Source organism: Salvelinus fontinalis, chromosome 35, assembly GCF_029448725.1.
Source record: "Salvelinus fontinalis isolate EN_2023a chromosome 35, ASM2944872v1, whole genome shotgun sequence".
NCBI classification, from domain to species: Eukaryota; Metazoa; Chordata; class Actinopteri; order Salmoniformes; family Salmonidae; genus Salvelinus; species Salvelinus fontinalis.
Window position 1 is genome coordinate 29,596,255 of NC_074699.1, and position 24,314 is coordinate 29,620,568.

Below are 24,314 nucleotides of genomic sequence, written 5' to 3' on the forward strand. Positions count from 1 at the left end.
ATTATAAACCTAACCAAGTATCTTATCTTAGTATCTATTGCCACATTACTGTCTGCGTTACCTTACAAGCCTCTCTTCCCCAGTGACTGACGAGACTCTTAATTTGTGCCCCTGTTCTAGCCGAGTGGGAAAGGGCCTCGCCTTCCTGAGGTGTACTGCGTCATCAGCCGACTGGGCTGTTTCCACCTGTTCTCCAAGGTGAGTTCATGCTTACACATAAACACACACACATAAACACACACACACACCCTAGTGTAGCCGTCGTCGCGGTTACCTGTCTCTGAGCCGAGCCGAGGCCACTGTTCCCAGGAATGAACTAGTTGAGGCTGTGCCAGCATTTCCACTCAAAGGCATCCTGTCCAGCATAAACCTTATTTTCTGCTTTTTCCTCTGATTTCCCAGTTCAATTGTTTCCTTCACTTGTTCCTGAGTTGAGCTAACATGAAACAGAGTGCTCATTGTGTTTAAGTACTCATGCCTTATCTGCCTCCTCATGAATCCTCTATGAACGGTGTATTTGAAGTAAATAAGGCCTGTGTTAAGGGAAACAATTAAGAGGTAGTAGACATATCTAATGAATGAAAATAACTTTTTATTACTGTGTCGTGAGTACTAAAATGTGCCAAAAAACTCAGTTTAATTTCATATTCATTTAAGGGCAAAAGGATGCATAAATACAATAGATTGTTTCTGTCTTGTGACAGCACAGGCACCTCAACAGTGAGGGTGGAACAGCCCTCATACAGGTGGGGGTGTAGGTTTCAGAAGGCACCATTTTGAGGGCTTGAGACCTGCGTAGGTGAGAGAGGAAATGTTTTCCACGGAGTTTGAAGTGCTTTTCTAGTTAAGGCGAGAAAGATGGGAGTGTTTGATTTCACCGGGAACAGAGGGTGTGTGGGGAGTGGAGGGGATATCATGTGACTCTGAATGTGAGTATGTCTATCTCCAACAAACTTTCCAGACAGTAGTAGGCAGGTCTGACACAGACAGACACATGGGCATATTGGGTGGGATTTTTCTTTGCTATTTTCCATATATATCAGACAGCCACAGATTGAAATTCATACTGTATTTGTCAAACGGGGCAAAGGTAGCCTGGTTCCAGACAATAGCAGGAGCTTTCCTTCAGACAGCAACACGCTACCATTTCCATTCCATCAACACTGGCCATATTGACAGAATGTACTTGGTCTAGGTCTATTACTAGACTCTCAATCTACATCACAAGTGAAACATTATTTCCTCTTTAGTGCACTACTTTTGACCACGGTCCTATATAGGGAATTTGGGACTTTCTGTTTGAAATATTGAGTGTTGTGTCTGCAGTGTGGTCTAACTCTCAACCTCCTGTCATGTGCTGTGTGGTCTAACTCTCAACCTCCTGTCCTGTGGTGTGTGGTCTAACTCTCAACCCCCTGTCCTGTGCTGTGTGGTCTAACTCTCCACCCGCTGTCCTGTGCTGTGTGGTCTAACTCTCAACCCCCTGTCCTGTGCTGTGTGGTCTAACTCTCAACCTCCTGTACTGTGCAGTGTGGTCTAACTCTCAACCCGCTGTGTGGTCTAACTCTCAACCCCCTGTCTTGTGCAGTGTGGTCTAACTCTCAACCCCCTGTCCTGTGCTGTGTGGTCTAACTCTCAGCCTTCTGTCCTGTGCTGTGTGGTCTAACTCTCAACCCGCTGTCCTGTGCTGTGTGGTCTAACTCTCAACCCCCTGTGCTGTGTGGTCTAACTCTCAACCCCCTGTCCTGTGCTGTGTGGTCTAACTCTCCACCCGCTGTCCTGTGCTGTGTGGTCTAACTCTCAACCCGCTGTCCTGTGCTGTGTGGTCTAACTCTCAACCCGCTGTCCTGTGCTGTGTGGTCTAACTCTCAACCCCCTGTCCTGTGCTGTGTGGTCTAACTCTCAACCTCCTGTCCTGTGCTGTGTGGTCTAACTCTCAACCTCCTGTCCTGTGCTGTGTGGTCTAACTCTCAACCTCCTGTGCTGTGTGGTCTAACTCTCAACCCGCTGTCCTGTGCTGTGTGGTCTAACTCTCAACCTCCTGTCCTGTGCTGTGTGGTCTAACTCTCAACCTCCTGTCCTGTGCTGTGTGGTCTAACTCTCAACCCGCTGTCCTGTGCTGTGTGGTCTAACTCTCAACCTCCTGTCCTGTGCTGTGTGGTCTAACTCTCAACCCGCTGTCCTGTGCTGTGTGGTCTAACTCTCAACCTCCTGTCCTGTGCTGTGTGGTCTAACTCTCAACCCCCTGTCCTGTGCTGTGTGGTCTAACTCTCAACCTCCTGTCCTGTGCTGTGTGGTCTAACTCTCAACCCGCTGTCCTGTGCTGTGTGGTCTAACTCTCAACCCGCTGTCCTGTGCTGTGTGGTCTAACTCTCAACCCCCTGTCCTGTGCTGTGTGGTCTAACTCTCAACCTCCTGTCCTGTGCTGTGTGGTCTAACTCTCAACCCGCTGTCCTGTGCTGTGTGGTCTAACTCTCAGCCTTCTGTCCTGTGCTGTGTGGTCTAACTCTCAACCCGCTGTCCTGTGCTGTGTGGTCTAACTCTCAACCCGCTGTCCTGTGCTGTGTGGTCTAACTCTCAGCCTTCTGTCCTGTGCTGTGTGGTCTGACTCTCAACCCGCTGTCCTGTGCTGTGTGGTCTAACTCTCAACCTCCTGTCCTGTGCTGTGTGGTCTAACTCTCCACCCGCTGTCCTGTGCTGTGTGGTCTAACTCTCAGCCTTCTGTCCTGTGCTGTGTGGTCTAACTCTCAACCCGCTGTCCTGTGCTGTGTGGTCTAACTCTCAGCCTTCTGTCCTGTCCTGTGTGGTCTAACTCTCAACCCCCTGTCCTGTGCTGTGTGGTCTAACTCTCAACCTCCTGTCCTGTGCTGTGTGGTCTAACTCTCCACCCGCTGTCCTGTGCTGTGTGGTCTAACTCTCAACCCGCTGTCCTGTGCTGTGTGGTCTAACTCTCAGCCTTCTGTCCTGTGCTGTGTGGTCTAACTCTCAACCCCCTGTCCTGTGCTGTGTGGTCTAACTCTCAACCCCCTGTCCTGTGCAGTGTGGTCTAACTCTCAACCCCCTGTCCTGTGCTGTGTGGTCTAACTCTCAACCCCCTGTCCTGTGCTGTGTGGTCTAACTCTCAGCCTTCTGTCCTGTGCAGTGTGGTCTAACTCTCAACCCGCTGTCCTGTGCTGTGTGTAGATCCTGGATGAGGTGGAGAGGCGGAGGGGGATCTCTGCAGCCCTGGTCTACCCCTTCATGAGGAGTCTGATGGAGTCACCCTTCCCAGCGCCGGGGAAGACCATCAAAGTCAAGACCTTCCTGCCTGGAGCAGGGAATGAGGTTGGAGACACATCAGCCCTTGGTTGCTAAGGTTCCATCAAAGAAGGATGATGCATGAAGATAATGCGATGTATGCTTAATTGAGCATGACCTGTGACCTCTGTGAATGTATGACTGGTTGTGACCCCAGGTTTTGACCCCAGGTCGTGTTCTTCTCCCCAGGTCATTGAGCTGAGGCGGCCCATGGACTCCAGACTGGAGCATGTAGACTTTGACAGTCTCTTCAGCTGCCTGAGTGTGCGTCAGGTGGTGCAGGTCTTCGCCTCCCTGCTGCTGGAGCGCAGAGTCATCTTTGTGGCTGATAAACTCAGGTGAGCGTCAAGACTCTTATAGTTGGTAACCCTTCTAGTAATAAGTAAAGATGGAGAGAGAACTGAATCACCTTCTCATGGGAAGCTGTCCCTGACTAATGGTCATGCCCTGTTAGAGGCAGGCGGGGGTTGTTGAAACTTGTAGTTGTTAGATGATGGTTACTTGTGCCAAGTGAAATGCTCAATAATACCTTTAGAGGCAGTGTTTTGTTAAGGTAGTTCTGAAACGCTAAGGGCTGTTGTCATTGTTAGATAATGATTGAAACTACAGTATTTACTGAGAAATCTGATACGTAGAGCTCTCAACGCCTGCTCATATTGTAGTGTAAGGTTATCGCCTGACAAAGATCTTAACTCTCCAACATTAGGCTATAAATAGTGAAAATAGTTCCTAGAATACTTCATCCTTGTCACACATGGTGGCTAGGAGTGAGATCAATTGCTGTCTAGGATTACGGTGTATGTTAGCAATAATATCCCTTCTCAGTTATCACAGAAGTTCACTGTCTTTTCTGCAGTGAATCCCCCTACCCCATTACAATAACATCTGCCTTACATGAGAGGGATTTTATCTCATGCTCTTGTACATTTTCCCTTTTCTGTTTATGTTCACACAGAGGCCTGACTGTTTTTCTCAGACCCACATTGCTGAGCTCAGGGATCCTCTATCTGTATCTTTCTGGACATGTGGCTATACAGTACAGACTGACTATGATACCGTCATCATTACACTGTTTCACATGTCTTGGTGCATTTCCTCTCACAGAGATGACATATCCTGAACTTTAAAGAAGGACTAACTTCGAAGAGAGAATTTACATGTATAACAGTTCCAATAGTGGGGATTGCCCTGCCACTCTGCCAGTGCACTCTGGCTCACCCTAACTGTTGATGGCAGATTTAATTCCTCAGTCGAGCTGCTTGCCATTCACCCAATCTGCACAGCAAATAGCAGCCTTCTACTGTGGGTTTGTCAGTTGGTGCTTAACGGGTTTAGCACGCGGGAACAGGGTTAGAGCTGTTAAATTAATCGGTGTAGCCATCTCAGACCGCACCTACCACTATGGCGTAATGAAACTCTCCCTGCATGGACTCACAACTGTTATGGTTCCAGAAGTGGGTCATCTCTCTGCCGGAGGCCACTGTCCAACCACGGCAGGCAGGGTGGGGTAGGGCCGATAACATGGAGCTAGGGGTCTCCAAGGAGCCAGAGTCCCACCAGGCAGGCACAGCAATCTGCCCCTGGCTATAGGACAGCACTCTGGGCTGAGGGGCTCTGTTAGAGGGGGGCAGGTTTGTGTTGAACGGTAATCTCTACACATCAGAGGACAGTTTAAACAAACATCAGTGGGGGCAGTGACTGTGAGGGGAAGGAATGTACTTCCTGTGTGCAGCGACTCTGCCCTCTGATCTATGGCTTCACTGTCACTGTGTGACTGATGGCGCCATGTTCACTCCCTGGTCCCTGCCTGGCCTGTTTACGACAGCCCTCTCTCCACCCAGGGGGACTCAGAGAAAGCTGTTTTTGTCGCCACTGCTGTTTGAGACAATGACTCCCGGGTTCATGTCAGTTTGCACATCACCCAAAGATTGTGAATCAGTCACCCATTTCTAAGGGCTCTTGTGAACAGCAGCAAGGACTTGAGAGCAGTATCGAATAGTCTGTGTCTGAGGTACTGTTAGTAAACAACACTGAAAATCAGCCCCATGAGTCTTGACAGACTACAGTACCACAGACTACAGACTTGCTCAATGTTAGAACTTAATTGAAAACCATTTACTATTTTCTTCCTAAAACCTGCTTTGTATCAACACAATGACATACTTCACCATTCAGGTCTTATTCAGGTTCTGAATAAAGGCAAAACAATACGTTTTCATTGTGGATTAGCGTCACAAAACCAACCAGTCCTTTCTGTGTGTGTCTAACTGGACTTAGTCTCCAGGACTCACACCCAGAACCACAATAGATGGAGCTCTAGCTTCCAGAGTGCCCCAGAACACGGAGCAGACCCCTTGTGTCTCAGTTCCCATTGAAAACAGGATTCAAGGAGCCACTCTGGGCGTCATTGGGCCGTGTTGGGGTGAAGGGAGAGACCCTCCACTGACTTCACTGGTAAAAGGGTCTGATCCCGTGGGAGACAGAGAACACAATCCAATCCCAGAAATCTCTTCCATCACAACATGATGTATGTCTGAGTGTAATGTGTATCTAATCGGAGAAGGAACTGAGGGAGGGAAAACACCAAACAGGCGATGTTAGGGAATGTGTTTCCACTGGGTTGTACTGTGGTAATATTTGATATATAAGTATTATTTTTAAACCAGGTGGTTCGAGCACTGAATGCTGATTGGCTGAACGCCGGGGTATATCAGACTGTATACATTTACATTTACATTTAAGTCATTTAGCAGACGCTCTTATCCTATGGGTATGACCAAAAAAAACGATTTACTGGTCTAATTCCGTAGGTAAACAGTTTATAATAGCAATAAGGCACCTCGGAGGTTTGTGGTATATGGCCAATATACCACGGCTAAGGGCTGTATCCAGGCACTCTGCATTGCATCGTGCGTAAGAACAGCTCTTAGCCTTGGTATATTGGCCATATACCACACCTCCTCTGGCCTAATTGCTCAAATATACATAAGACTATGTAATTAGCCTATTAACCGATAAGAGTCTAAGCACTGTCCCAACCTGGGGAGGGGGGGCAAGTCTCACATTTTCACAGAGGGGTCGTATTAGTGTGCAGCCCTAACTGTTCGGACGCTACAAACAGAAGTTGGCAGATCGGCTGTACCGACTTAAGACGAGTCCCAAGATGTTTGTGGGGGTCATAGAGCAAAACGGAGAACACCATCATGTTTGTGAGAGTCTCATCTTTCCACAGAGGGGTTTGTAGCCCAAACCGTTCGGACGCTACAGACGATTATGTGAGAAGACCAATTTTCAGGATGTCTCATGGTCTGAAAAGCCCCCACTCTAGCTCTGTCACCTTTCATTGCAGATGCGGAAGTGCGACATAGACGGATGCGGAGGATTGAGACGCATCCAGTGCAAAAAAAACAGTGATCTCTAGCTTAAACTGACAATTTTGTATGTTTTTTTATTGTTAGTATTATGCTCATTTCATTATGCTAATTAGACATAGACCTTAGGGTTTTAAAATGTTTATCTGACTCCATTTGATATTATGGTACAATCATGTGCAATCAAGTATTATGTGTTTTTATTTTATTTAATCTTTATTTAATCTTTATTTAACTAGGCAAGTAAGTTAAGAACAAATTCTTATTTACAATGACGGCCTAGGAACAGTGGGTTAACTGCCTTGTTCAGGGGCAGAACGACAGATGTTTACCTTGTCAGCTCAGGGATTCCATCTTAGCCGACTAAGATCAAGAAATGGTAATGAGAAGTGAATATCTAAACATGTACGCTAATTATTTATTAACTTTTTAAAATGAATGAAATGACATACAAGGCATAAAGCTTAAGGTACAAGGCAATACTGAGCCTTAGGCATTGTCTTGGGCCATTTGCCTTGTGGCGAGTAAATTAGGGCCGGGCCTACGGGGTTACATGGACTGTTGCATTAACCCTTTATTTGTACTGTAGGCTGTGTATGACTTGTTTAAGAGGTCACAACGGGTCGTTTGCCTAAAGCAAGCGTCTTTGTATGTATCAAAATACTTTATATCAGACATATTGCTGCTTTTCTGTGACATCAGCCAGACAGACAGTTACTCAGAACTGATGATGATTAACCAGCAAATGGGAGATGTAATAACAACTTTGATGCCTAATTACGTAAATTCATCATCGGTTACATCAGTCTGTAATTGCTTAACCAGATTTACTTGAAGGCTCTGTGCTGGGATTGCTGCAGTGCTCATAATGTAAACATCATCTTCCAGTTATTATTTGTCTAGGACAGAGAAGGGTTACCACCACAGAGAGAGTGTTGGCTTGTTTGATCTGCCTCTCTGTGGCTCTAAATGGGCGGGTCTCAACTTTTTCCCTGCCATTCCTCCATTGTTAGGGCTTGTCTGTGGGCTAGGTTCAAAATATACAGGTTAAGACAAGAGGATTCTAATATCCCATAACTCTTTGCAATTCATGGGACCAGCGTTGCTAGTTAGCAACGGCGCGACTAGATATCAATGGAGCTGTTTCCATGAATTTGTTTATTTTTGAACACTTCCGCATAGAATTACTTTGTTGTCTTAACCTTCCCATCTTCAACCTAGCCCGTGGGTGTAGAGGTGATTGAATCGTTTCTTTTTTTGGCCAATCTGAGAACATGGAGGTCGTTTCCGATTACTGAAGTGCTTTAATAAGTCAATGTTTCTGTTGTATTTGCTGAGCGGCCCACAGTAGAAGAGACAGGGGATTGGGGGGGAAGGTAGTGTGTGTATGAGTATGAGAAAGATGGAGGGTAAGAGAGGGAGAAACAGGGAGAAAGGAAGAGCGGGGGTGCAGAGGGAGAGCAAAATACCGCCTTCTCATGGTCATGGTGAATTAATCAGGCTCTTGTTTTCTGAGGGGCAGCAGGAAGGCTGCTTTCTGTACCTCGGTTCCCCTTACACCGCTCACTGTAACATCAGAAAACTTCAAACTAACACATGGTAGTCACCAGATGTTTTGCATTTTTATTAGTTTAAAATCCTCCTTTCAAACGCCATTCATAATTTTCTTCTACCACCTGTTGAAATGACTGGGGTGTGCATTAGATTCAGGAAGAGCCCATTGCTCCAGACTCCAGCAGCAGCAGCCGTATAATATGGTGTATGTCTGTAAATCCAGTCTGTTAAAGTGAGCCACTGTAGGTAGCTACAGTGTACCACTCTAATCTGGGAACAAGCTGTACAGTTTATTTAGTCCCTTATTACTGCTGAACACTTGTATCACACTGAGCAATGCTGGCACCGCACCAAACAACCTACAACAACTTAATACTTTCCCCGTGTGTATTTCTAACGCCCAAAGGTGGAGTGGATGAACACAGTGGAAACATACTGTATGTAAAATATTTCTGTGAGACTGAAGAGGGAAACTCAAGCTGGAAACCAGAGGCCAAGCATCTGACTTCCCCATTATTATTATTATTATTATTATTATTATTATTATTATTATTATATATACACACACACTGCAATGCTGCCCACAAGAAGCATTGGAATCAATAGGCTTGAATAGAACCATGTGTAGGGTTGCTCAAGGGAAGCCTGGTCTTACTGTTCAACAGCTTCCGCTACAACTGTTCATACCAGGGAGTCCAAGCCTAGGCCGTGATGGGGACTTGAGATCCTTATGGAGAGGAAGTGGGGAAAAGACATTGGAGCTCTATGTGAATACTAAACATTCTACTAGATGCACCAATGAGCAGTATGCACACACTCATTCATCATTCTCACCATTGCTTAATTTGAGCTGGATCCTAATAAAAGCGAACAAAGTTATAATTTTTTACCCCCTTTTTCTCCCCAATTTCGTGGTATCTAATTGGTAGTTACAGTCTTGTATCTCTGCAACTCCCATATGGACTCGGGAGAGGCGAAGGTCGAGAGCCATGCGTCCTCCGAAACACAACCCAACCAAGCCTCATTACTTCTTGACACAATTACCACTTACCCCGGGAAGCCAGCCACACCAATGTGTCGGAGGAAACACTGCACACCTGGAAACCTGGTCAGCGTGCACTGGGCCCGGCCCGCCACAGGAGTCGCTAGAGCGTGATGGGACAAGAACATCCCTGCCTGCCAGACCCTCCCCTAACCCGGACGACGCTGGGCCAATTGTGCTTTCCCCATGGGTTTCGCGGACCCGGCCGGCTGCGACAGAGCCTGGACTCGAACCCAGAATCTCTAGTGGCACAGCTAGTGTAACGGATGTGAAATGGCTAGCTAGTTAGCGGGTACGCGCTACTAGCGTTTCAATCAGTTACGTCACTTGCTCTGAAATCTACAAGTAGTGTTGCCCCTTGCTCTGCAAGGGCCGCGGCTTTTGTGGAGCGATGGGTAACGACGCTTCGTGGGTGACTGTTGTTAATGTGTGCAGAAGGTCCCTGGTTCGCGCCCGTGTCGGGGCGAGGGGACGGTTTAAAGTTGTACTGTTACACTAGCACTGCGATGCAGTGCCTTAGACCACTGCGCCACTCAGGAGGCCCTAAAGCGTTTAAAGTTCGAGGCCCCCCGTCATGTGAAAAAGTAGATTTTTTGGTTGGTTTAGGTTTGCCCAACATTGCAAGCTATGTTTGAGACCAATGTGTGGCTGTGTGAGAAGTGCGCCTGTGTCTCTCACAGAACTGGAACGAGATTCACTTTCTATGATCCCTCTGCTCTGATAGACATGAATGCGCCTGCAACCCTTATCTCTCCAGTGTTGCACTTCATCATTTATTTCCTTATAGAATCATAGCTGTGCAAAGGGTTCTGGAGGAGCTGCAGCACCCCTGATCAATTGAAATACATTTGCCAAAGTTATAGAGTTACTGCTGTCTGTTCAGAAAGAAATGACATAATTCAGAATAGCCTAGTACACCATGAGAAAGCCTGTAATTTAGCCACAGAAGATCAGTAGCTTATTTTAACAAATTATCTAGCTATGGATTGTGTGTAGCCAATAACAAGGCATAGCCTAAATCTGTCAGTGAACAGCATGCAGATAAAACAGGCAATATTTCAAATAGAATCGTGGGAAAACATAGAGTGGAAAGCAAATGGCTCCTGCTGAAAAGAGAAGACACTAATGTGTTTGCTGTAGGCTAACAACATTTTTGATCAACATCCAAATATTGTTTTACAAAGTAAAACAAGAGCGAGAGAGGCTTTTGGCACAAATCACAGGTGATTGAGCTGCACATAATTGGGTGAGTCATTGAAACTGGAAAGCATTTTTAGGACTATCATTAACTCCTCATATTGTAGCCTTCAATATGTGTGTCTCCACACACCTATGCCTAGACTATTGATGGATTTAAGACAAGGTCGTTTTTATTGATCTCAGTGTGTCAGTGTCAAAGTATACTGTCATTTTGACCATTTGTACAGTATTAAAAAAGATTCTGCTAAAGTCTCCAGTCATGTAAAATGATGCAGAATTGCATGAAATGCGTTTATAAAAGGCAACAATTTTTCCCGGACCCTAGGCTACTAAAAATGTTCCCCATGTGTGCAACTTCTGTAAGTGCCTCTGCTCTACTTCTCTATGCCACTACGCAAATGCAATGATATGTATGCAGTGCTTTATTAAAGGGGATTTTTCTCTCATGCGTTCCGGTACATCAGAGCTCCCCAGCTTATCCCCCTCTCGCACTCACTTTTTTGTTCCGGCACCTCCCGATTTACAAATGAAGCACTGATTCTCACCCAGAAAAATATGTATGTGCTTCAGTATGAGGAGCTGTTAGTCAACAGCTGTACTGATGCTCCTGCCAAGGTCTGTGTTTGTCCTGGGCTGAAATGGGCCCGTCTGGGATTGTGGACAGTGCTGCTGACACTGGGACTCTCCATCCTGCACCTGTGAGTCTGGCAGAGTAAGCCTCTCTATCCTGAGAGTTTCCTGGGAATCTGCATGGTCAGCCACAGACAGACCGAGGACAACCATTCCTGATCGGACATGCTTATATAACCCCAAATGCAAAATATCACAAAGCAAAGTTAGGATCCTCTAAACTTAAGTGGACAGTTGTGCGGGTGCTGATATGGTTTTGTTATGACCTGGTCTGTAAAGGTCTGCCATTCCTTTCTGCTTTAGATTGCGTCCCAAATATAACCCCTTTCCATATGTAGTACACTACTGCCCATATGGGCTCTGGTCAAAAGTTGTGCAATATATAAGGAATAGAGTGCCATTTGGCACGCACCCTTAGAGAGTTGACTGGCAGATGTGTGCAGAGATGGTGTTTTTATTGCAAGTTCATCATTTCCCATGAGTGTTTCCCTCAGGACTGAGTGTGTAAGTGATACTCATGGTATCAGTCCTCTGCAGCGCTAGCTCTGTCTTGCCTGTGGCTGAGGTTCTGAGAGCTGTGCCCCATCCCTCCCTGTTGGAACAGGTCAAACCCCGGAGACTGGATCTCTTCAAAAGGATCAGCTCCTTCTGCAAATAAAACTCAGACAGTGAAACTGAGACTGCTTTCTGCTCTATGTTATGATGGGTGAATAAGAAACCTGAACAGACCATGGGGCTGCAGTTGTTGAGCCATGTAGATACTGGTCTCGCTTTACAGTGTTCATTAACTATAATAACTTGCCATTATACTCATAGCTCTATTTACAGTAAACTGTACCAAAGCAAGATAAAGGTTCCATCAAGAAGAGGCTGTATGCACATCAATATTGACGTTGTGATAGAGCGTGGACACTTATACGTAGTGGGAGTACTGTGTGTTTGGTAGGATGTGCCCTCTGCTGTTGAAGAGAACAACTATGGACAACATTCCTTATTAACAGTGCATTCATCTTCAGTGGAGGGTTTGATCCCCACTGATTTAGAGTTGTGGTGTCTGTGTGTTTCTGATGGGCCTCATGGTTTATTTCCCCTCGCTATCTGTGTGTACATGGACTGTATGGAGTGCAGGGGGACAGAGGGGAGGAGGGTCGGCCACTGTCAACAAACTTGGGACCGTGAGAAAGACGACATACTGTTTGTGATTTTGTGTTAAGCCACAGCTGTCAAAATTCACCAGCGGTAAGGGTGCTGTTTTGGGTAATATCAGACGGATTCAAGATCTTGTTAAACTATTGTAACACACCCAACCCATCGCTGAGGGTGAGGGAGTGGACCTACTGTGTGTGTTGCCACAGTGGCAGTGCCTAGTGTAATCAGCCTATTACAGATGTTTATAGAGCAGGTCTTAGCTGTGGGCTGTGTAGTTAAGGGTGTTACACTGTCAGTGGAAGAGGTGGAAATGTAACAGATTAAAGCTTTTGAATGGTTGCCATCGGTGAACCTGTCTGCCTGTCTGCTGCTCCCAGTGGTGTAAAGTACTTAAGTAAAAATACTTGAAAGTACTACTTAAGTCGCTTTTGGAGTTTTTGTACTTTACTTTACTATTTATATTTTGGACAACTTTTACTTTTACTTCACAACATTCCTAAAGAAAATTATGTAATTTTTACTCCATACATTTTCCCTCACACCCAAAAGTACTCGTTATATTTTGAATGCTTACCAGGACAGGAAAATGGTCCAATTCACGCACTTATCAAGAGAACAACCCTGGTCATCCCTACTGTCTCTGTCACTGAACACATGCTTCGTTTATAAATGATGTGTTGGAGCATGCCCCTGGCTATCTGTAAATTGAAAAGAACAAGAAAATGGTGCCTTCTGGTTTGCTTAATATAAGTCATTTGAAATTATTTACACTTTTGATAATTAATTACTTAAGTATATTTTAGAAATTACATTTACTTTTGATACTTAAGTATATTTCAAATCAAATACTTTTAGACTTTTACTCAAGTAGTACTTTACTGGGTGATGTTCATTTTTACTTGAGTCATTTTCTATTAAGTTCTTTCAAGTTTCATCTTTCAAGTATGACAATTGGGTATTTTTCCCACTACTGGCTGCTCCAATGTGAAGTCTTGTACAGACCTCTCTCTCCTGGCAGCTGAGTGTCAGGAGGAGTGATTTCTTTCTGTCTTTTTCTTCTTTTCTTCTTTGTTGGAGAGAAAGAACAGCCTGTTGAGAATGGATTTCAGATTGTCCCTTAGACCAACTGGAGGAAGGAACGCGGTGTTAAGCCAGGGTACATAGCTGCACTGGTTCGCCTCACATATACATAGTAATTGTTTCAAGGAAAAGAGGATCAGGTTGTTGTTTGGTTTGGACGTTGGAAAGACTGGTTCACTTATGACGTTAATACGCTCTCATTCGGCTCTCTTCTTGATATTAGAGGCAGATAATGATGAAATTTAAATCTCAATAAGCTTTTATTCTGTATTTTATAGAGGAACATGAGTCCACATTTTTGTTGCATCTGTTTGTCGTTCTTTGCCCGCTGCTGGCTGCTGTTTTAGGAGTATTCAGGGTTCACTTCAAAACACAATCCACCACTCCCTTTCAAAGGTCAGGATAAAGTGGGCAATCTGATGGAAAATCTGGCATCCCCATGTTTTCCCCTAACAATGTTCATATTTGGTTTTACTGATGGGCCCCCTGCAGTTCTGTGTTGTGAGTGATGTTGTCTGTCTCCCTCCCCGGTAGTACCCTGTCCAGCTGTATCTGATGTTGTCTGTCCCCATAGAGATCTTAAAATGATTAGATATAGTGATTCTATATGTAATTCTATGGATGTCTGTCTCCCTCTCTGCAGTACCCTGTCCAGCTGTATGCATGCGGTGGTGGCTCTGCTCTATCCCTTCTCCTGGCAGCACACCTTCATCCCCGTCCTGCCTGCCTCCATGGTGGACATCGTCTGCTGCCCAACACCCTTCCTGGTGGGGCTCCTGTCCAGCTCACTGCCCAAACTCAAAGACCTGCCTGTGGAAGAGGTTGGTACTTCATGTCTCTCTCTCTGGCTTTTCATCTTTGTCTCCCACTGTCTTGCTTTTCTTAGACCAGGTTTAATGTATTGGCTCTATTAATTTCCTCCTCATTCTGCACCTCTGATTTTGTTAGCTTGAGGCTACAGATTAGAGGCTATACCACTGTCACATTCCATCTCTCTGTTAGACGTTGGGCTGGGGAGTGGCCTTCCCGTTACTGGTCAGCAGTAAAACGCCCACTACAATCTACAGTATATTACACAGTCAATTACCCTGCTTGTTTTCATTAAACATTTGCCCAATGAGGGACTTATATTTCTGGAGAGAATTGCGTAGGTATGTTGATCCTCTTGGCTGATTGGTGCAGCCATGGGACAGATTCAGAAGCATCCGGATATACAGTAACTGGGACATCTCACGAGACAGTTATCATGGTGCTCCTCCCAACCTCCCTCAGAGACCCAGGACCACCCCTGGGTTCAGGATTAAACCACACTCTCATGATGACTGTCACAGGCATTCTTTAAAAGAATGCTGGACCTTCCAGTGATTCAGAGCATTTTTACCCTCAAACTTTTTTTTGATGTCTATTCATTCAAGCACTACATACCAGAGAGAGTTCTAAATCAGTCTCATGTTAAAGTCACAGTCACACATTCAGCAATAGCATTGTGTTTTCGAAAGGTCTGCTCAAACTTGAATTCTCTCAGAGCGCTGAGTGTAATATGACCCGTTTCCTCTGTTTTGCTGCCATGGACCCTGTAGGCTCCCAGTATTGAGTATTAGAATTCAAGCCATGAGCTTCCTAGTATTGAGCTGTCAGAGTCCACACACAGTGTGAGGCCTGCTATAGCTATAATTGCCTGTTCAGAGCTGTCCAGCAGTCTCGCTGTGGTCAAAGCCTAACAGGACATTGACCTTCAGCAGTTTTGTCACCAATTACAGAGGGAGGAGGGAAAGAAGAGGTGTCTGCTTCTCTGCTCTCCCAGCTGGACTGTTCTGCTCTGTTCTGCAGCATTCTTGGAACAGAGCGCTGATTTGCCAAGGCAGAGTGGAAAGAGGGGGAAATCACCAGAATCCATTCTCGTTAAAGTAGCAACAACTCCTCCAGCCTCAATGTGCTGTAGTGTGGCTGACCCTGGCCTAAACCCCCCAGCGAATGTGGCCTTGGCAGTTGGCAGCTGCTGCAGCCTGCAGGGCCCATGCCAGGGCAGCCTCAGCCCTCAGCTCTGGGGTCCTGGCCGCACTAGGGAGGGAGAGTGGGAGTTTCTGGCTCTCAATAAAAGCCTGGCAGGAGAAGCCATCAGGTATCTTAAAGTCCAGCTCTCTGCTATTAACACAGTTAGTCCGAGTCAGCAGCATCTGCCCTCAGCCCATGGTATGCGTGAAAAGACCATCTCACCCTGTCTGTCATACTTATTAACACAGGGCTTTTAATGGCCTGTCAACAGTATCTGTTGTCTGTTTACATCTGTCTTGATGTTACTGATCGACTCAATTAAAATTCCCCAAGTATCCTTTTGGTGCTTTTAAAGATCTCGTTTTAACACTGGCATAACACTTCCAACTGGAAGAGTTTGTCTTTCTCTTGTTGGAGAGGTTGACTTTTTTGTAGAGGGCATTGGTATACACTTTAAGCCACTATATGCACATGGAAGAAGCCTGGATTTGACTGAAGATTCCTAAATGTGATCGACCACCTCGATTTGGTCTTATGTAGTAAAATTTAAATGGTATTGGATAAAAGTAGAGCCTCAGAGGTAGAAAATGGTATATCATACACTGCAGTTGAGGAACAATGGGAAGGTAATTCTGCTTTGAAAGTTGATGAACTTGTAACCCCTTTTTGAGAAATGTTTTGGTACACCTACTGGAGAGCTCTCCTTTGTCTATACCCATTCAGCATTGTTCACACCCTCTCAAGCCTTAGCCACACCCTTCTATTTAAGGATTCACATGTAAGGCCATGTGCTAAACAGAGTGACTAGTTTAGTAAACAACCAAAGATTTCATGACTAAAAGTGGTGAAAGTAGTAGCCTACACTAAAAAAAAATCCAGGTAAAAATCGACTTTATCTAGTCCTTGGCCTATTTCCTAATCTGATTTTGGTGCAGGTCATGTTGTTCTTCACATTACCGTCTCTGGTAAACACACACATGCGCAGGATACAGAAGGTGTAAATGGTACAGTGAAATGGTTACTTGCATAGTAGCAATATCCAAAACAGGAAGTGTCCAGATAAAAATATAACACTTACCCGACACACTTGTCTAAATTGATGGGTCATGTGAAGGAAATGCTGTAACCACCCCCCCATCCTCGTCTAGCTAAGTGGGTGGGCCACTATTGTCTAGAAATACAATAGATGGCGGCAATCACCCCCAGACACACCTGGCTAATTTGATGGGTCATGTAATCATCTGGTGAAGTGGAGTCTTTTCTTTAGACATGTAGCTAGCTAGCTAAACAATGAACCGGAATAATCCCAACTCATTCTACTACCAATACAAACATTGTCATAGCTGTAGTATGAATCTGCAGGTAGCTAAAGTTAACCAACTAGGTTCAATGTTAGCTAGCTAACATTAGGCTATAACTAGTAATGCAAATGGTTTTGTGATTCAAATAATATTACGACACATCATACATGTAACGTTAGATAGCGAACCAGCAAGCTAACGCTCGCTAGCTAGCGAACAGTATGCTTTAACTTGCAATGAAACGACATTCTGACAAAATTTGAAATGTATAATATCTGAAAATGTAGCTAGACTCTTACCTGTATACATGGATGAATGCTTCACGGCAGACTGGAACCATTTAACTCTGTTCTGTTTGTAGGTACATCTTGTTTGGCCAGTATTGTGTCAAATCACTACGGTTCACACTGACCGTGGCCTGTGCAGAAAGTAGCCCATCACTTTTTCCAACTGATCTGTTGATTACGCCTGCTAAATGTAGGGCATCAATGTAGTTGAGAAAAGTTGCAAAACTTTTGCAGTTCTCAATGGCTAACCTTATATTTTTCAAAAACGGTGCGGTAGAAAGGACTATCAACACATACTGAACAGCTAAAGTTATAGACAGAAGCCAATCATGGTTAGCAGGATGGTTCCTGTCTTTTTCCGTGGCTAAACCAACTAGGCTCATAATTTAACAATTTTATTCATATTTACAGATGGAATACAAGTTTGTTATTAAGGCACATGAAAGTTCACATGTTCCAAAGGCATTTCTGCCAAAAATTGCATTTTGATAAACAATGAATGTTTATGTTCAAATGCCTCTCCTGTCAAGTAGTGACGCGCGACATACGCCTAGTTTCCTGAAATTAGTCACAAATATGTGACTTGTTTGTTTCCTTTGCAGGCTTTGATGGTGGACTTGGGAACTGACCGCTTCCTCAGACAGGTTGGTCTCAATTCTCCAGTACCTCACAGTAAACAATGACCAGAATGTTTATTGTAATATAATATGGACTGATCTTTTGATATTCTTGTTTATTGTCACTAATTAAATTGTTATGCGTGTGAATAGATGGATGATGAGGCCTCGCTGTTGCCACGGAAACTCCAGTCTGCTCTTGAGCTAGCTCTGGAGCAGAGGAATGACATCATCAATCAGGACTCTGACAGCGAGTCAGACGAAGGTGAACGAGGGACACATCGTAACTCTCTACTAAACCAGATGTTACGAGTGTAAATTAGGACAACAGAGCACTGGCCATGTTTCAACCCTGTGAACAAGAACATGTACAGCACATGTCTGGGAGCAATACACTGTCTGTGGAGTGATGAGAACTCCTGGAATGGGTGATTCACCTCACTGAATTGAAGGTTACTGGTGTTCAGAATGTAGTGTTTGTTTAATGTTACGTATGAATACACAATATCAGTCAAACATCAACTCTAAATAACTGTATCATTCCCACAAATGTTATAGGCTCTACTTGATTCTCAAGCACAATTCTCAAGCATAAAAAGAGATCCACTGTAGTTTATGTGTTGCTTCTTTCTAGATGTATTGAACATATATTAAGTGTGTTTCAGTTTCAGCATCATAATACTAACCTATCCTGTTTCGTCTGTTTCTGTAGAGTGTAACTCCTTGAACAGCCTGGTGTCAGAGGCCTTCATCCGTTTCTTTCTGGAAACCATCGGCCACTACTCCCTGTTCCTCACCCAGAGCGAGCGAGGAGAACGCAGTTTCCAGCGCGAGGCCTTCCGCAAGTCTGTGGCCTCCAAGAGCATCCGTCGCTTCCTGGGGGTCTTCATGGAGTCCCAAATGTTTGCGGGGTTCATCCAAGATCGGGAGCTGCGGAAATGCCGGGCCAAAGGTAGAGTAAACCCACAATGACCCTGTCAGTCCACCCTACACAACAGTCTGTAATGGTATGGTCCTGTCTACTTGTTAAGAGATAATAACATTAAGTGTGTCCTGTCCTCCTAAAATGGATTCATTGTAGTTCATCATAACACAAATAATATGTCAACTGTAATGATTGGTGGAAATGCTCTTTAGAGGTAGGCTCTGTCACCCCTCACTTTTCCGCCAAAGTTTTCCAAAATCCCTAAAGGGATCTTCTCAAACCTGTGCTGGTACGGCCCTCTCGTTGACAGTGGTTCTAGCTGGGTATTCAGTGCCATCTCCTGGCCACATAGTGAAGGGTATTTCACCCCATACCAAAACATGCTTTCTCTGATATACTGCACTGTAACATTACCTCACAATAGAGTGCCTCGCAAAAGTGTTCTTCCCCCTTGGTGTTTTTCCTATTTTGTTGCATTACAACCTGTAATTTAATTAGATTTTTATTTGGATTTCATGTAACGGACATACACAAAATAGTCCAAATTGGTGAAGTGAAATGAATAGAATAACTTTAAAAAGAAAACGGAAAAGTGATGCGTGCATATGTATTCTCCCCCTTTGCTACGAAACCCCTAAATAAGATCTGGTGTAACCAATTACCTTCAGAAGTCACATAATTAGTTACATTAAGTCCTCCTGTCTAAGTGTCACATGATCTGTCACATGATCTGAGTGTATATATACACCTGTTCTGAAAAGCCCCAGAGTCAGCAGCACCATGAAGACCAAGGAGCTCTCCAAACAGGTCAGGGATAAAGTTGTGGAGAAGTACAGATCAGGGTTGGGTTATAAAAAAAATATCATAAACTTTGAACATCCCACGGAGCACCATTAAATCCATTATTAAAAAATGGAAAGAATATGGCACCACAACAAACCTGCCAAGAGAGGGCCGCCACCAAAATTCATGGACCAGGCAAAGAGGGCATTAATCAGAGAGGCAACAGAGAGAACAAAGTAAACCCTGAAGCAGCTGCAAAGCTCCACAGCAGAGATTGGAGCATCTGTCCATAGGACCACTTTAAGCCGTACACTCCACAGAGCTGGGCTTTACGGAAGAGTGGACAGAAAAAAGCCTTTGCTTAAAGAAAAAAATAAACAAACACATTTGGTGTTTGCCAAAAGGCATCTGGGACACTCCCCAAACATATGGAAGAAGGTACTCTGGTCAGATGAGACTAAAATTGAGCTTTTTTGCCATCAAGGAAAACGCTATGTCTGGGGCAAACCCAACACCTCTCATCACCCCGAGAACACCACCCTCACAGTGAAGCGTGGTGGCAGCATCATGCTGTGGGGATGTTTTTCATCAGCAGGGACTGGGAAACTGATAAGAATTGAATAAATGATGGATGGTGCTAAATACAGGGACATTTTTAAGGAAAACCTGTTTGTCTTCCAGAGATTTGAGACTGGGACGGAGGTTCACCTTCCAGCAGGACAATGAGCATACCTAGCATACTGCTAAAGCAACACTCAAGTGGTTTAAGGAGAAACATTTAAATGTCTTGGAATGGCCTAGTCAAAGCCCAGACCTCAATCCAATTGAGATTCTGTGGTATGACTTCAAGATTGCTGTACGCCAGCGGAACCCAACCAACTTGAAGGAGATGGAGCAGTTTTGCCTTGAAGAATGGGCAAAAATCCCAGTGGCTTGATGTGCCAAGCTTATAGAGACATCCCCCAAGAGACCTGCAGCTGTAATTGTTGCAAAAGGTGGCTCTACAAAATATTGACTTTGGGGGGGTGAATAGTTATGCACGCTCAAGTTTTCTGTTTTTGTCTTATTTCTTGTTTTGCGTCTTATTTTGCGTCTTCAAAGTGATAGGCATGTTGTGTAAATCAAATGATACAAACCCCCCAAAAATCTATTTTAATTCCAGGTTGTAAGGCAACAAAATAGGAAAAATGCCAAAGGGGGTGAATACTTTCGCAAGCCACTGTATAACATTAATGTAAAAATGTTAATAATTAACTGTAACGTCCTGACCAGAGTTCTTATGTGTTTTGCTTGTTTAGTGTTGGTCAGGACGTGAGCTGGGTGGGAATTCTATGTTGTGTGTCTAGTTCGTCTGTTTCTGTGTCCAGCCTAATATGGTTCTCAATCAGAGGCAGCTGTCAATCGTTGTCCCTGATTGAGAATCATATATAGGTGGCTTGTTTTGTGTTGGGGATTGCGGGTGGTTGTTTCTTGTCTCTGTGTTTTGTCTGCACCAGATAGGACTGTTTCGGTTTGCCACATTTTGTTGTTTTATATTGTTGTAAGTGTTCACTGTTTTTTCGTTTAATTAAACATGTTGAGCACTGGCTACGCTGCGTGTTGGTCCGATCCCTGCTACACTCTCTCTTCTAGTGAAGAGAGGTAAGGCTGCCATTACATTAACAGTGGTGGAATAAGTACCCAATTGTCATACTTGAGTAAAATTAAAGATACCTTAATAGAAAGTTACTCAAGTAAAAGTCACCCAGTAAAATACTACTTGAGTAAAAGTATTTGGTTCTAAATATACTTAAGTATCAAGTAAATGTAGTTGCTAAAATATACTGTATCAAAAGTAAAAATCATTTGAAATTCCTTCTATTAAGCATTTTCTTATTTTTAAAATGTGTGGATAGCCCTGGGCACACTCCAACACTCAGACATCATTTACAAAAGATTAATTTGTGTTTAGTGAGTCCAGATCAGAGGCAGTAGAGATGACCATGATTTGACCATGTTCCTGTCCTGCTGCTATGCATTCAAAATGTAACAAGTACTTTTGGATGTCAGGTCAAATGTATGGAGTAAACAGTACATTATTTTCTTCAGGAATGTAGTAAAGTAAAAGTAGTCAAAAATGGAAATAGTAAAGTACAGATACCACAAAAAAAGCCTTAAGTAAAAATACTTTACAGTACTACTTAAGTACTTTACACCACTCATAATTACCTCATGTTATTCTGCCATTTTGTTGTGTTTCTGTCAGGACTCTTTGAGCAGAGGGTGGAGCAGTACCTGGAAGAGCTACCAGACACAGAGCAGAGTGGAGTGAACAAGTTCCTCAAAGGGCTAGGTGAGTTCTCAAATAAATTAGAATCTGCACTTAAAACAAATATTTCCCCTCAACAGACCTTACCTGTCCACTTTACCGCTGGGACAAATTGTAACCTGACTTAAAATGTAGGATGGCACAAAGTTTTGTTCTAAAAGAAGCCTATTCACATTTGGCCATGATGTAGTAATGAGCACCATGTTGTCCAGGGTTCCCCAATTGGTGGTATTTTAATTTTGGTAATCTGTTCCAAAGTATTCCCATGCATTATAAAGAGATGTGATCGTATACAAATGTAAGCAATGTTCAAAATTATTATGTTTTAGTCAAATATTACATATATATTTGGGCTTTTTGCAGTCTACAAATTATTTGTAAATATGTTCCGGCCACCTAACCATCTGCTCAAGAAAAAATTAGCCGCAGCTGAATGTAGTTGATGATCCCTGATGTAGTCTAAAACCGGGATTCCATCCGAGGCACTATATCATTTCCCTGACAATCACGGAGATCACACTCACAGTAAACACTGCAGATGTCAGCTCAATTGGAAAATTTAATTGAAGTGTGTTAAAGTTTACATGACCAGTTCTTACTTGCATTTTGTTTGTCTTTTAGGAAGTAAAATGAAGTTTCTTCACAAAAAGAACTGAGGAAACCTGCTACTTAATAACCAAATACCGGAGCATGAAATCTTGTTCTACTGCAAACAGAAGATCTGATACAGCCAAAACCCTGTATTTTATTGACTTGTTTGTCTTTCAAAAACATCAATGAAATGTCAATATGTTGTACATATTTCACTGTAAACTGGCTGTGATACCCTCCAATGTAGCTTGATTGTTAGGTGTCTGGTACCTTTAATTGTGAGGTTAGTTACAGTAGGACGGTACAGAGTGAATGTGCCTTTGTTTCTGATTAACCACTGACATTAAAGCATGCTTGAGAAGAACATGATCAGACTGAGTGAGTGAATGCATGCTGATATATGGTGGATGTACAGTTACTATGTTTTGTAGTGTAGATCATCATTGTCCTGTCTATTTGCTGAATGAGAGCTGTAAATTCCACACCTGGTTGGGAGGATTTGTACATGCGTTAACACATGAAGAAAATGATTGTAAATGTTTAAAACATGCATTGCTTTGTAAAATTCAGTAATTAAACACAAAAGACTTCAAACGATTGGATTCTTTTAACTTTTTTTATGTGTTACTGTTCTGAAGAAGCAGAACTTCATCAGCACTTACAGGAAGCGCAGTCGGTGAACAAGATCATTGTTCCTCTTTAGGTGGAACCCAGGTGGCTCTGTACAGACAGGGAGGTTGGTTCACACATTTTAAAGAAGTCAAACACTCAAAACAGATTTGAGTGCTACAAGATGACAGTAAGCTTCCAAGTCAGCAGAGCTGATAAAAGCATGGCAGTGACAGCCACTGGAGTGATGTGTGAGGACATAATTAGGTTACTGGCAGCATGTGGTAGCTATGTGTGCCTTTTGGGATTCCACCCCACCAACTACACAGTTGGGTGCTGTGGGGGACTTGTCATTGAGTTGTCAGACATGACGTCTAGTGATTTTATACGTTTTGGCAATGAATGGAACAACAATCTGGAAATTAATAATGTGTTTAACTTGTCGATTTCGGGTGGCTATAAATGTATTGCTGGGTCATACTTATGAGAGTAATATTATATTAGTCAATACTAGCCCAGAACATGTGTACAGAGATAACGCCGTCACTGAGTGTTTATTTGGGTAGCTGACCGGTGTACAGGAAGGCCATAAGATCATGTTTATGTTCTAGCTCTATCTGTCGAAGACAACCGAGTAACGGAGGGTGTAAGGATGAGATTATAGTCTCAGGACTAACAGGTTAGGTATACAGTGCATACAGAAAGTATTCAGACCCCTCGACTTTTTCCACATTTTGTTATGTTAAAGCCTTTTAAAATGTATCAAATTATTATTTCCTCATCAATCTACACACAATACCCCATATGACAAAGCAAAAAAAAGTTGTTGAAAAAAAAAACTGAAATTTTGCCTTATTTACATTAGTATTCAGACCCTTTGCTATGATACTTGAAATTGAGCCTCAGGTGCATCTTGTTTCCATTGATCAACCTTGAGATGTTTCTACAACTTTATTGGAGTCAACTTGTGGTACATTCAATTGATTGGACATGATTTAGAAAGGCACAACACACCTGTCTATGTAAGGTCCCAAAGTTGACAGTGCATGTCAGAGCAAAATTAAGCCATGAGGCTGAAGGAATTGTCCGTAGAGCTCTGATACAGGATTGTCTTGAGGCACAGATCTGGGGAAGGTTACCAAAACATTTCTGCAGGTTTGAAGGTTCCCAAGAACACAGTGGCCTCCATCCCTCTTAAATAAAAGTAGTTTGGAACCACCAAGACTCTTCCTAGAGCTGGCTGCCTGCCAAACTGAGCAATCGGGGAAAAGGGCCTTGATCAGAGCGGTGACCAAGAACCCGATGGTCACTCTGAAAGAGCTCCAGAGTTCCTCTGTGTAGATGGGAGAACCTTCCAGAAGGACAACCATCTCTGCAGCACTCCACCATGCAGGCCTTTATGGTAGAGTGGCCAGATGGAAGCCACTCCTCAGTAAAAGGCACATGACAGCCCGCTTGGAGTTTGCCAAAAGGCACCTAAAGGACTTAGACCATGAGAAACAAGATTCTTTGGTCTAATGAAACCAAGATTGAACTCTTTGGTCTGAATGCCAAGCGTCATGTCTGGAGGAAACC

General features: G+C 43.8%; 1 protein-coding gene across 4 annotated transcripts in view; it reads left to right on the plus strand.

Annotated features, from left to right (window-relative positions):
- LOC129834703 (DENN domain-containing protein 2B-like) overlaps positions 1-22,727 on the plus strand; it is an 80,711-nt gene extending 57,984 nt beyond the window's left edge. For all 4 annotated transcript variants that reach the window (XM_055899928.1, XM_055899927.1, XM_055899925.1 and 1 more), the window contains 9 exons: positions 121-198; positions 3,184-3,324; positions 3,487-3,635; positions 13,967-14,144; positions 17,509-17,550; positions 17,677-17,788; positions 18,236-18,475; positions 21,477-21,563; positions 22,161-22,727. In XM_055899928.1, coding sequence (XP_055755903.1) covers positions 121-198; positions 3,184-3,324; positions 3,487-3,635; positions 13,967-14,144; positions 17,509-17,550; positions 17,677-17,788; positions 18,236-18,475; positions 21,477-21,563; positions 22,161-22,195 — 1,062 coding nt within the window. In that variant the 3' untranslated portion in view covers positions 22,196-22,727. The remainder of the gene's footprint in view (positions 1-120; positions 199-3,183; positions 3,325-3,486; positions 3,636-13,966; positions 14,145-17,508; positions 17,551-17,676; positions 17,789-18,235; positions 18,476-21,476; positions 21,564-22,160) is intronic.
- Positions 22,728-24,314: the final 1,587 nt, after the last annotated feature.